The sequence below is a fragment of the Barbatula barbatula genome, assembly GCF_947034865.1.
Source record: "Barbatula barbatula genome assembly, chromosome: 25".
Lineage (NCBI taxonomy): Eukaryota > Metazoa > Chordata > Actinopteri > Cypriniformes > Nemacheilidae > Barbatula > Barbatula barbatula.
The window spans coordinates 8,909,607-8,921,552 of NC_136788.1; the positions used below are offsets into that span (position 1 = coordinate 8,909,607).

The following is an 11,946-nucleotide window of genomic DNA, read 5'->3' on the forward strand; positions in this document are numbered from 1 at the left end:
AATAGTTCCGTACACGTAAACAGTAATGTGATGTTTTAATTTAACAAAAAAAAAAGATTTGCTATGGGTGCTGTGTGCAGCGATGCTATTAGTAGTTTGTTGAATATGTCATAAGCTGTGGTTTATCCTGTATAAATCATGCTTACTGACCATGGTACATCAAGTTCCAGAAATCTCCATTTCATAAGATACACAATATGACTTACCATTTTTCTGTTGAGTCGGGCCATAATGTCTCTGGCAAGGGTGATAAAAGCTTCCTCTACATTTACACTGGTTTTTGCACTTGTTTCCAAAAACTTGATCCCATAATCAATTGCCAACTACGAAAAATAAGAAAATGACAACAGTTTTACCTAGAAACTCTCCCACAATAAATAAGTTCCTATTTCAAATGTAAAGCTACAAAAACACTTTAAAAAGATCTTACTTTCTCCCCTCTCTCTTTGGACACTTGTCTTCTGTCGTTCATGTCACATTTATTTCCTAGAATCATCTTCTCCACGTCAGATGATGCGTGCTGAAATAAGCCACAGAGCAGTTCAGCTTATTAAAAATACACAATAAAAGTCAAATCATGCTTTTTAATTTATATTGTGCTTCAACAAACATGTTGGAGGATTATTAGCCTAACACTGTAAATCAACAAAAACCTAAAGGTGAATATAAACAAGCATGTTATTTGTTACCTCTTCGATATTACGAATCCAGTTCTTTATGTTCTCAAATGATTTCTCACTGGTGATGTCATATACCAACATAATGCCCTGAAAGCCAGTCAAGAAACATCCATGTGATTAAAATACTATTCCAAAAAGCTGTCAAATTAAATTGTATTGATTTACTTTTCTAAGCATAACTTTCAATATGGTCTTACCATAGCGCCTCTGTAGTACGCAGTGGTGATAGTCCTAAATCTTTCCTGTCCTGCTGTGTCCCTGTTAAACCAAAAAGAGATCATTAAAAATTAGACTTGAATCTCCGGTGACACGCAAATATGCATCCTCACCTTGTTCCTTCCTTCCTTTGTCACCCTGCACAACCTCAACACTTCATTTACAGTGAATCCCACCCTTTGCTCTTACCGAAGTTTTATATAAACATCCTGTAGAGCATGCAGATAGAGTGGCACAGATATACAACACTAATGTCAGCATGTCCTAACCTTCATTAGTCACTAAGTACTGGACAGGGTGGGTGAGCATGCTAACAGGAAGTTCAGACATAGTTAGAGATGTAATTTCCTAATTCGCATTCGTGACAAGAAAGGGACCAGCGATCTTTTAGCAATCGAATGATATTTTTGGGGCATTAGCTATATAGATGAACCAAGAGCTAACAGAAGTGCAAACATGTGTTTTCCAGTTTTGTCTAAAAATACTGTTTTGATATACCCTGCCGGGACATTAATTGCCCGCATTCATTTATAAAAAAGCTTTTCTAAGAATGTTCATATGTTTAATATTTCTTAAAATAAATTGAAGTGCATCGCCAGTTCAGAATATCTTTCAAGTCACTGACTGGTGAACGAAATAAATCCAAAAATACACAGCGCTACATAGTCATGACAAACAAGCACTTACCATATTTGTAGTTTGATTCTCTTCCCATTTAACTCAACAGTTCTGATTTTGAAATCAATTCCTGTCAACAGAAAAACAGAGTAACATCATCGGTTAGAGAGATGTCTGGCAACACATGGACCCCGCAGTGCTGGACTGGTAATCTGGCATACAGGGCAAATGCCCGGTGGGCCGACGCACTTGGGGGCCGATATAATATTATATTTTTTTTATCGGCCAACGACCGGCCCATAAAGCAGGGACAGCGGCCCATTGGTTCATTTTCCATACTGAATTCCATACCGGCCCAATCATCTCTTAACAGACTCCACCCCCCCCCCCCAGTTTCTCGTGTCAAATGCAGTCAGTGTCTTATAGAGTGTTCACACCAAACGCAGTAAATCTATTAGCGTCTAGTTGGACGCTTGAACATTTTGCTTTTACTCGCTTCATTCGCGTCATGGAGGGGCATCTGTCAGGCGGCGCCCGTCTAATTACGAAATGGCGGACATGGATTTAGTTGAGAGGATAGCTGCGCATTATGTGCTATGGAAGGCTGAAGAACGACGTAGACATGTTCCGCGCCATGTCTGGGTCCATCAAATCCTTCAGAGGCGCAGTCCTGTGGGACGAGACAGCGGGTATTACAGAGCTCGCACCGCGCTGACATGTCATCTGCGCGATTCAATCGCCCAGCCAGCCGACTCCTTGTCAGCGCACACGTTATTTAAACAGTGCAAACCGTACACTCAAATGTACAATAAAGAAACCCCTCATTCCTTAAAAACATTTACATTTGTTTACATTTACACAAGTCTATCAGTTTTTCCCTAAAGAAGACAAAGGAAATCAGGATGAAATGCATAATATTTTTTTTTATTATCTTTAATAGTGTACAAGTAAACGGTAGTGTTTTGCATCGATACTTTGAAGAACTGCACATATGTATAGACTCCGTACTATAGAGGCTTCGGAAAGACCTGTACAAATCAGAAACTTCAATGACTTCCAATATCGTAGTCATGAGGAGCACGCCAACCTCCTGGAAATTATATAGGACAGTTTACATGTTCAGGTAATTTATTTTATTATTGTAGTACGTTTTGCGCCTAGCCATTTTACCTCAACTATTTTTGTTAATAATAGCAGAGGTTTATGGGTAAAATGTAAATGAGTGTCCAAATGAACATTGTATATGTTTTAATTGGTCAGTGCAGCGGATTGGTTGGTGCCACGCTGCCCATCGGTTGGCGATAGGAAATTGAATCGCGCAGATGACATGTAATACCCCGCTGTCTCATCCCACTATTGGATTGTTTGGAGAGAGTGAGTACACTGTTCCACTTGCACTGGTACACTGGTCCATGGCACTTAATTCTCAGCTTTGTAGGTTTTTGGGTGAATGGAACAGTAGATATGCATATCTACAGGGACCGCAAGGATGGTGTACTTGTTGGTTGTGTCCGACCCATTGTGGTGGGCCGGTCTGAGTAAAAATGCCAGGGCCCTTTTTTTGTCCCAGTCCAGCCCTGGGACCCCGTGACATCATCAGTGTTGCACTGCTTGTTTAACGGGTCATTAAGGGCAGGGTGAAAAAAATCGATTAATCGTTTTTTAAATGCGTCGATTCAATATGGATTCTCAAAAGCTATAAGTCATTCTTATTCTGCATGCACCGAACATTCATTAACGTGGATGTTATTGCTACAACTATCCACTAGATGTCCCTTTACTTTTTACAACGGGTGGGTGTAACAACAGGGAGCATAACCTTAACATAAAAGGCAGCGGTTCATATGATCGCAGCCCCTCTTTACAGCTAATTTTGTTTGTTAAACTGTATCTTAAATGTAAATTAAACCCGTTCTGTTTCAATATATCCAAGTGTGTTTAAAGTTTAATATACAGGTTTGTGGCTCTTACTTTCATTTTTTAATTCACAATTGTAATGTGATATTTACTTATATTTTTAATTTATTTCTATGTATTCATTCTATATTCATTGACTCGAATCAAGTGCTTGTGAATCGGAATCCCAGCCCTAGTGTCATTATCAGTTTTTTGTGTTAAACTGTTTATTTTACCATATTCCCCGCTGGCTACTTAAAGTTCAGATCTATTGATTCTGTTCTTCGGCAAGATTTTCTAAAGCTCATGTCATTGGCATTTATGGTGTAGAGAGATAAGTGTTTTCCTGCATTCGTCAACTACCTGGATGCTTCTCATATCTTTGGGTTGGTTCAACAGAACAGAATCAATGAAACGATGGGTGAAATTTCAGGTTGGTTTAAACAAACAACAAAAACAGACTTTTATTGAAATTGTATTGCTACTTTTGTTACTTTATACATCAGCGGTATGACAAGCAATGGTTTTGATATCTGGTCATAAGGTATCATGATGTGCAACTAAATTGTTATTCGTTCACACAATGATGGGGAAAATAAAAAGTGTAATAACTTTCATTTTTGGGTAAACTAACTCGAACTCAACTAACTCATTTTATCAGACTGTTAGAGAACGATACATTTTTTGTCATTCCAAAGCAACACTAAACTGAAATATAGACAAATTATAGCCTATTTTTCTTTAAAAAAGCTTTTAAACTTTGTTAGCCTTTGTTAGCCTATTATTTTTTAACAGGCCCATTAATTCATTTTTTGTGTGTTGACTAGAATAAGTCTTTAATAAACTGAGGACCATCATTTCATATTTGGTAAACATTACTGAGAAAAACCTTCACACACACAGTGACAGGAAGTAGACTAGGGCACCGTAGACAAGTGCGGGGAAACATGTTGTGTGGGCACAACTGGGGTCATGGACATCCTGGCACGAGTAACAGATGCCAGTCAAATACTCGAATGCATTGGCGGAAGAATGCTGAGATGGGTCGAGTGAATGTCACGAGACCGTGATGCAGTCTCAAACAGTATATCCCTCTGTTCAGGGTCAATTGTACTATGAGACTGCAGTTCTGACCCTGCAAAACAACTGTACTTCTCTCCAGAACTGCCATCAAAACTCATGCGATGAAATGATCATTTCAAACATCTCAACATCAATTTTTGACAGCTTCGCTCTGCGGTTTCTGTTTCCCAGAATGCACCTGCGACCCAGAATGAGTTGCAAGCGCAAACCAAACTCTCAAAGTCCCACAGAGCCCCATTGCAGACACCAGCGCTTAACAAAAGCGGTGGCGGTGGTGACGTTTAATCAGATGGAAAAACTGAAAAGGGAAATGACTAAACTCTGTGCGAGCAGACTCAAAAATACATCCGTGCAATGTTCAGTCTCACACATAAATCAAGACTTATTTGTATTTTACACGTTTTTTTATTTAAAAAACTTTATCATGCATGCATATCTTCAATTCAAGATTATGACTTGGTTTTGGTTCAACCTGCCACGCTATTGAAAACATATCACGCGACCACCTTTCTTTCATTCTAAGACAAAGAAAACTGTCATCAAAAGGCAAACAGCATCTGGCTATGACCACCAGCCGGCTGTCATCGCTTGAAATACTAAAACCTCCCTCTCATCGACATTAACAGACTTTGCTCCATCAGCAATGACAGCACACAGTATGTACAATACCCTAAACAAAGTGTTTATGTATTTATTTTGTGTGGACTTGTGTATAAGCTTGCAAGGACATTAGTGAACAGGATTTGACAAGTAAAAAGAAGATTCAACTGTGGTCAGCAAAATACCACTCACAACCTTCAAAACGCAACAGCAGTGGTTCCAATTTACATATACAAACTACTAAGCACATTGTGATTTATAAAACAATATATGCTTTTATTTATACATTTCCCTGTCAATCTGTATACATTAGCAAGCCAAACATTTTTCTTTTGCACAAAGGCCTCTTCATTTCTAAATCCATCCAGATGTTTTAATATTAAACAAAACCACGTGGATTTAAATAAAACAGTTGTTTGCTAACGTGCTTCATCAATGCACATAAAATAGCATCTTAATGTTGATATCTCAACGTGTGCGAGTGAGTACCAGGACACTATTGTCCTTGCGTATAACGGGACCCCGTGCGATCCTTCAACCCAGATTACCGGAGAACTGACCGATTGTGGAGATAAACGTGGTGTTGAAGGCGTCCTCGCTAAATCTGAAGAGGAGACATGTCTTTCCCACTCCGCTGTCCCCTATGAGCAAGAGTTTGAACAGGTAATCGTAGGTCTTCGCCATTTACCAAGCCGGTATTCCCTCTATGAATGACAGCGTGCACAGCTTCCCTTGTTCATGGTACTGAATACTACTCATAGAAAGCAAAGAAAGCATACGTTCGGCGCGGAGGCGGGGCGTTACCGACTGACGTCACATCCATACCGCTTGCGTGATTGGTCAATGTAGTTTCTAGGAGAAAACTATCCGTCATGTGAACTGTATTTGCGTCCCAGTTGTGAAAGGCAAGGTACGGAAATATTAGATAAAACGTTTTAAAATGAGAATGCAGTTCTAAAGAATTTCTTAACACAACAATGTTTTACGTTTTAATTGATTTTCAAACAGTGTTTGTGAAAATATAAAGATCGTAGTTAAAGTCAACTTTTATAGTTGACAGGCACGAATTTGGGTTCTTATCCGTTCGTTTGCATTCGAAGAGAAAAGCATCCATGAATCAAATAAGACCTCCCCTTTGCAGGATCTTTAAGAGATATGGGACTCTTATTTTATCATTTTAGAACGGCCTCGAAATTGTGATTAAAAGTCCTTTAACATTGTTTAGGGTTTCACATAAATATTATTAATTTAATTTGTAATATTCACGCTGATTAATTTACACTTACAATGCAAGTGTATTTCATTCGGCCGTTCTTGCTGATCTATTTAGTAAAGTTGCACCGGTGCCTAGGGTGCAAGGCACGAGATTCCGATAGAGACTGGCTCAGTTTTAATAAATGTTAAATAATCAAATAAATCATATGAAAAACACAACAACTATATTAAGAATAACAGTGTTATATTGGTTCCAGCAGCTTCTTCGGGAAATCATAGAAATCTCCTTTCACTCGACGTTTGTGGTATCATGGTTGTCATCAAGGTTGCCAGTGCTACAAAAAGTAATCACGTGCTGTGTTTTATAACTAATACTGCAACAATTAATATGAACAATTATTTGTTAATGTTTTTGTTTCTATTTGTCAAAATATAATTATTATTTCGGGGGTATATGAATGTGTACTGACATAATCGTTACGTTGTGTGTCGTAAAACTGCCGTCAGGTAGTGTTGCTCTGAAACACTGTAATGCTGCAGTAATGTTCGGTAAATCCCGGTGATGATGATGGTTTAGATAAGGCATTAAGGCGTGTTTTACGGTGGATCATGCCTGGGCATGTCTGTTGTTTCCCATATGAGCGGCGTGTGGCGACCTTGCAGTCAGTCGAGGAAATCAGCGGATATACGAATGCGAAAATTATCAACTTTCAACAATGCCTGTGAGTATCTACAGTCCTTACAGTAGCCATCTAGCGTTAGTTCACTTAAACGATTTCCTCTGGTATCTTCATTTGAATCCAGTTATTGGTTATTTTAGCTGTGCAGTAAGAGAAAGTTTGCGATGACACATGGCGCTAGGCAGGAATTCAGGCCCTAATGTTTTATTTCACACGTGTAACGTTTAAACTAGGATGCGACACGACAATGAAAGCCAGATTGGTGTGTTGTATGTCTTTTTGAATAAAAAAACATTACATTTTTAAGACTAACAGCTGGCAATAGTGAAACTCAACATGGCTGTTCTTGGTAAACAATGTTTTCCTCTCAGCAAGCGTTGTAGTTAGTTATGATCTTAAACTGTGTATTGTAAAAGTATTGTATTGCTTTCGAACTGCATTGTTAATATTTCGTCGTGCATATTTGTAGACTATCTCGATAAGACTGTGACTTGATATGTTGTGTTGTTGCTAATGTCATTGTAATCTGTTAATTTACTTTGTATATTTTGTAAGTCACTGTAATTGAGTATCATACTCTTAAAGAAACATGTACATTTATATTTTTACGTCTTTTGTAATATTTGTATGATTTATCATCAAATATGTGATATATTCTTCTCTTGCAAAAACAGCTGGCCAGAGATCTGATCCACCCGTCCTTTGATTTTGAGAAAAGACAGCACAAAAAGAAAAGACTTGTGCAAAGTCCCAACTCTTACTTTATGGATGTAAAATGTCCAGGTATGAAATCGGCCTATTTAGAAACTGTGTGTGCCTTATTGTGCTTCAATATATTTCACTGAAATTAAGTTGATGTAATAATTGACTGTAACTAAAGATTGCACTTTTTTTATCTCCACGCAGGTTGTTATAAAATCACGACTGTGTTTAGTCACGCACAGACAGTTGTGTTGTGTATGGGGTGTTCCACAGTGTTGTGCCAGCCCACTGGAGGGAAGACCAGGCTGACTGAGGGTGTGTGTTTATGACTGTGACTATATGCATCTGTGATTGGGGCTTTAGTGTTATGAAGTGTAAAACTGACACTTTTTCATTTGGTATAGGTTGCTCCTTCAGAAGAAAGCTACATTGAGGAGAAAGGATGAGGAATAATGCTTTGAATACAAAGAAATTGTGCAACTTATTAATGCCTTACCTTTTCATTGATTACAATGAATGAGCTTTAAATGTGATTATGAATGATACATGGCAGGTTCTTTCTACCATGATATCAGTCCAGTTTAAATAATAAAGTTTTCTTCTGCATGATACAGCTGATTTCGGTCCAATATTTTATAACAACAACGTCATTGTGACTTTTATACTTGCAGGTAATTTACAATGGCTCCTTAAGATCATATCCTTTGCATTTGTACTTTAGTCAGAACTATTACCTCCATGAAGGATTAAAGTTGTATGACTCTTGTATGAAGATATTTTAAAGAAAAAATTGTCACCCTAAACATTGACTTCTATAATATAATAATTGTCTTGACACAAAACCAATGACAAATTATTGGGTAAAATATATTTTGTGTTCTTTAGAAATAAGATAGTGATACATGTTCAAATCCTTCATGTAGGCAAAGTTCTGTTTAATGTACAAAATGTGTTCTGTAAATTTCCAATATTCTGGCTGTCTCTGGGCTCCAGATTTTTATATTCCAATTTCTGTCTTCTGTCCAAAATCTCATCCTTGTTTCTTAAATTTGGCAAATGTAAACTTGGGGAATTTTTTGTAAAAGAGGTGCTTTACACAGGCCAAATACGTATAGAACCATAAACAGTGTTTACAAATAAACATGTTCAACTGGGTTGTTTGTGACAAAGGCAAACAAAAAAACTGTGATCACTGCACATCTGAACATACAAATGTGAACATACAAAAGTAAACACTGCATACTTGCAAAAATAATTTACACATAAAAATTAACAAAACCAACAGTTGGTATTAAAATAAGTTCTGTGTTTACACATGTTTCCATTAACTTAACAATTTCTCATCTCGATAAGCTGCAAAATGGCTTGAAATGAAAATTTCTCTTCATAGGATGCTTTAAACCGAAGCACAATATTGTGGCAAGAAAATGGTCTGTCCTTGCAGTACATATTGCTTGGTATTACCCAAGTTGAACCATGGTAAAATGCAGTTTACATCTGCAGTCACGTTTAAGAAGATACGGCCACGCAAATGCTCCCATGAAATATGATGTGTTCACTGAGTCTGGCACTGAGCGCCACCACCCCTGGGGCGTTCGTCCTCTTCATAGGCTTCACCACTGAAGCTTCTCTTTTGGTTCTCGTAGTCTATTTCACAGAGGTCAACTTCTTCCATATCATCCGACAGCATGATGTGCTCTCTGACTGGAAGCAACCTCTCCAGGTCAGGCAGCATGTGCTCAGGTAGCCAGTGTTTATCTGGGAACTCAATCTGAGAGAACAAACACTTCTGTGTGATGTGAGGGTCTCAACACATGAGCATTTGATCAATGATTGCTAATATAACATCAAAATTATTCTTAAAAAAATTACTCAAGGTGCAAGGCTGAGAACGTACCTCAAACTGTACGATGAGAAGACCTTTTTCATAAGGTTCTTTGTACACAGGCATTCCCTCATTATGAATACATTTTAGGTCATTTGGTTTAATTACTTGACCTACAAAAAGAAAAACTATATTTTTACATCTGACCGATAAATAAATGTCTTATCTGCGATGAATATCAAGCAAATGAGAAATACCTGGAGATGAGTGGACGATGAGTGTTCGGTCATCTAGTGTACGGATAGTCGTCTTAAACCCACAGAGGGCCTCCACTAGCTTGATATTCAACTTCATGATCAGGTTATTGTCTTGTCTTCGGAAAACAGGATGTTGTTTCAATTCCAGAACAATAATGACATCACCGTGCTCCAGTCCTGGCTCTTGATCTCCTTCTCCATGGAATGTGATTCTTTGGCCATCCTTCATACCTGTAAAAGAATTGGTATTCTCCTCAAACTCTTCTCTCCAAATATGTATAAAGTTCCTGAAGTCTTTAGGCCGAAGTTTTTATTCACCTTTGTCAATATGGACTTCAAGAATTTTCTTCTTGCGTTCTACTTTGCGTCCATTGCAGTTCTTGCAGCGGTCCTTGGAGTTGAATCGTTCGCCCTGTCCTTGGCAGTCCGTACACATGCTCTGAATCTGCTGGATCATCCCAGGTCCAATCTGCTGTACCTGGACCTGCACGCCCCTTCCTTTACAGGTTGTGCATTTTTCAAGCATACCCTTCTTGCCTCCATACCCTGCAATACAGATCTTACATTTGGGATGGATCTAATATATTGAGGCTACAATGAAACATCTCTCGTTAAAGGTGCTACTCATTGGAAGACCAGTGACATTTGTCTGTGACATTGCTCTTACCTTCACATTTCTCGCAGATGACATTCTTTTGAAGACCAAGTTTTCTTGTTGAGCCATTGTATAATTCCTCTAGCATGACTGCGAGTTTGTGAACCACGTTCTTCCCTAAATAATGGAAATATATGTAACTTAAGTTATACAAAACTAAAGCCTAAGAAATAATGAACACTTTTGTTTAAACTTGTTTAAAAGTAATACATTCCTCAAGAAAACACAGCAAAAAACATTTTTTGTTGACCCATTTCTAATTCAATAGGCTATACTGTACCTAGAATAAAGATTAAACGATACAAAACATAACTAAAGCCCACTACCACCTGGTACACGACTGATATGCGGCTCACCTTTCCTTTCTCCCTGCATTCTGCCTCCGCCACCAAAGAACATGTTGAAAATATCCATGGGAGATGAGAAGTCCCCTCCTCCCATTCCTCCCTCTTTGACAGCTTGCTCACCACCTTGATCATAAAGCTCTCGCTTCTTAGCATCTGACAGGACCTCATAGGCTTGAGATATAAGTTTAAACTGTGGAATTGAATAGATCCCCATTAACATACAATATCAACAATATGCAACGCAGGAACAAAAAAGGGCTTTTTTCACATATCTACATTTTATTATTTATCCAAAGTACAACACACAGATTGAAGCCTTAACTGTTTAAATCCACGTGCATTATACGGGGTTATAACGTCTAAAAACAATGTTAAAAAGCTTGTCATCAGATCAAGTGCTCGGTAGTCGTCCAGAAAGTTCCTGTCTTATCCGTCGCTGTCATTTACAAGGCAACGCGAAACATGATATCGGCACGAGGCTCGACGCTTCGACTTACTTTCTCGCCTTCGTTCGGGTTTTTATCCGGGTGATATTTCAAGGCCAGTTTGCGGTATGCCTTTTTAAGCTCGTCCAGTGTGGCTGTGGGATTGACGCCTAGCAGATCGTAGTAACCGGTTTCTCGAACCATCTTCGGTCGGACTCAGCTACAACACAGACACAACATATCAACAGTCCTATCCGCTGCAAAAACACACAACAAAGCTAAACAAAACATCCAATCATGCCACCTGACCCGAGTCAAATGAAATCCAGCAATATTACAGCATTTTAAATGATAGATTAGCTGTATCGACACACATGCGGCGTTTTTAAACCCGCACACAGTGTTCTTCAGAACTATCCGTTACATCGATAGGAAAGTGAACGGAACAGGTCAACAAAAGCCTCGCAAACGTTGTCAAAAGTGTTACTGTACTCACACAAATAAAAAGGAAAGGAAAGCCGGTTCGGTTAGTTCCTCGCTCTCTTTAGCTGTGGTGTTGAATGGCACCGCGCTCTCGTGCTCTCTCTATTTATATATGCACATGCGGCGGAGGTCCAGAACGTTCTCGAGCGCGAGCGCCGGAAGCTTCGCGACCTGAGGAACTGTGAGTGAACAACGAGAATCAAGATGGCATGGGATGAAAATGAGCTGATTCACATAGTATTGAAGCCATTCTGACCTATGGCT

At 38.7% G+C, this 11,946-nt stretch overlaps 3 protein-coding genes across 3 annotated transcripts in view; 1 reads left to right on the forward strand and 2 right to left on the reverse strand.

The window, feature by feature from the left end:
• The window catches only part of LOC306890603 (ras-related protein Rab-8B), an 8,220-nt gene extending 2,310 nt beyond the window's left edge, over positions 1-5,910 (reverse strand). The window contains exons 1-6 of the mRNA XM_079450451.1: positions 5,654-5,910; positions 1,584-1,644; positions 878-938; positions 690-767; positions 431-520; positions 207-323 (exon numbers count right to left, since the gene is read on the reverse strand). Coding sequence (XP_079306577.1) covers positions 207-323; positions 431-520; positions 690-767; positions 878-938; positions 1,584-1,644; positions 5,654-5,777 — 531 coding nt within the window. The 5' untranslated portion in view covers positions 5,778-5,910. The remainder of the gene's footprint in view (positions 1-206; positions 324-430; positions 521-689; positions 768-877; positions 939-1,583; positions 1,645-5,653) is intronic.
• Positions 5,911-5,947: 37 nt separating this feature from the next.
• Positions 5,948-8,301, forward strand: rps27l (ribosomal protein S27 like). The gene is made up of 4 exons (XM_079449954.1): positions 5,948-7,030; positions 7,663-7,771; positions 7,895-8,005; positions 8,095-8,301. Exons 1-4 carry the CDS (start codon positions 7,025-7,027, stop codon positions 8,121-8,123), a joined length of 255 nt encoding a protein of 84 aa, XP_079306080.1. The 5' UTR covers positions 5,948-7,024; the 3' UTR covers positions 8,124-8,301.
• Positions 8,302-8,930: 629 nt separating this feature from the next.
• On the reverse strand, positions 8,931-11,946 carry dnaja (DnaJ heat shock protein family (Hsp40) member A). The gene is made up of 8 exons (XM_079449953.1): positions 11,696-11,946; positions 11,272-11,419; positions 10,784-10,964; positions 10,440-10,544; positions 10,091-10,318; positions 9,773-10,003; positions 9,588-9,688; positions 8,931-9,461 (listed from the first exon to the last, which is right to left on the reverse strand). Exons 2-8 carry the CDS (start codon positions 11,401-11,403, stop codon positions 9,246-9,248), a joined length of 1,194 nt encoding a protein of 397 aa, XP_079306079.1. The 5' UTR covers positions 11,404-11,419; positions 11,696-11,946; the 3' UTR covers positions 8,931-9,245.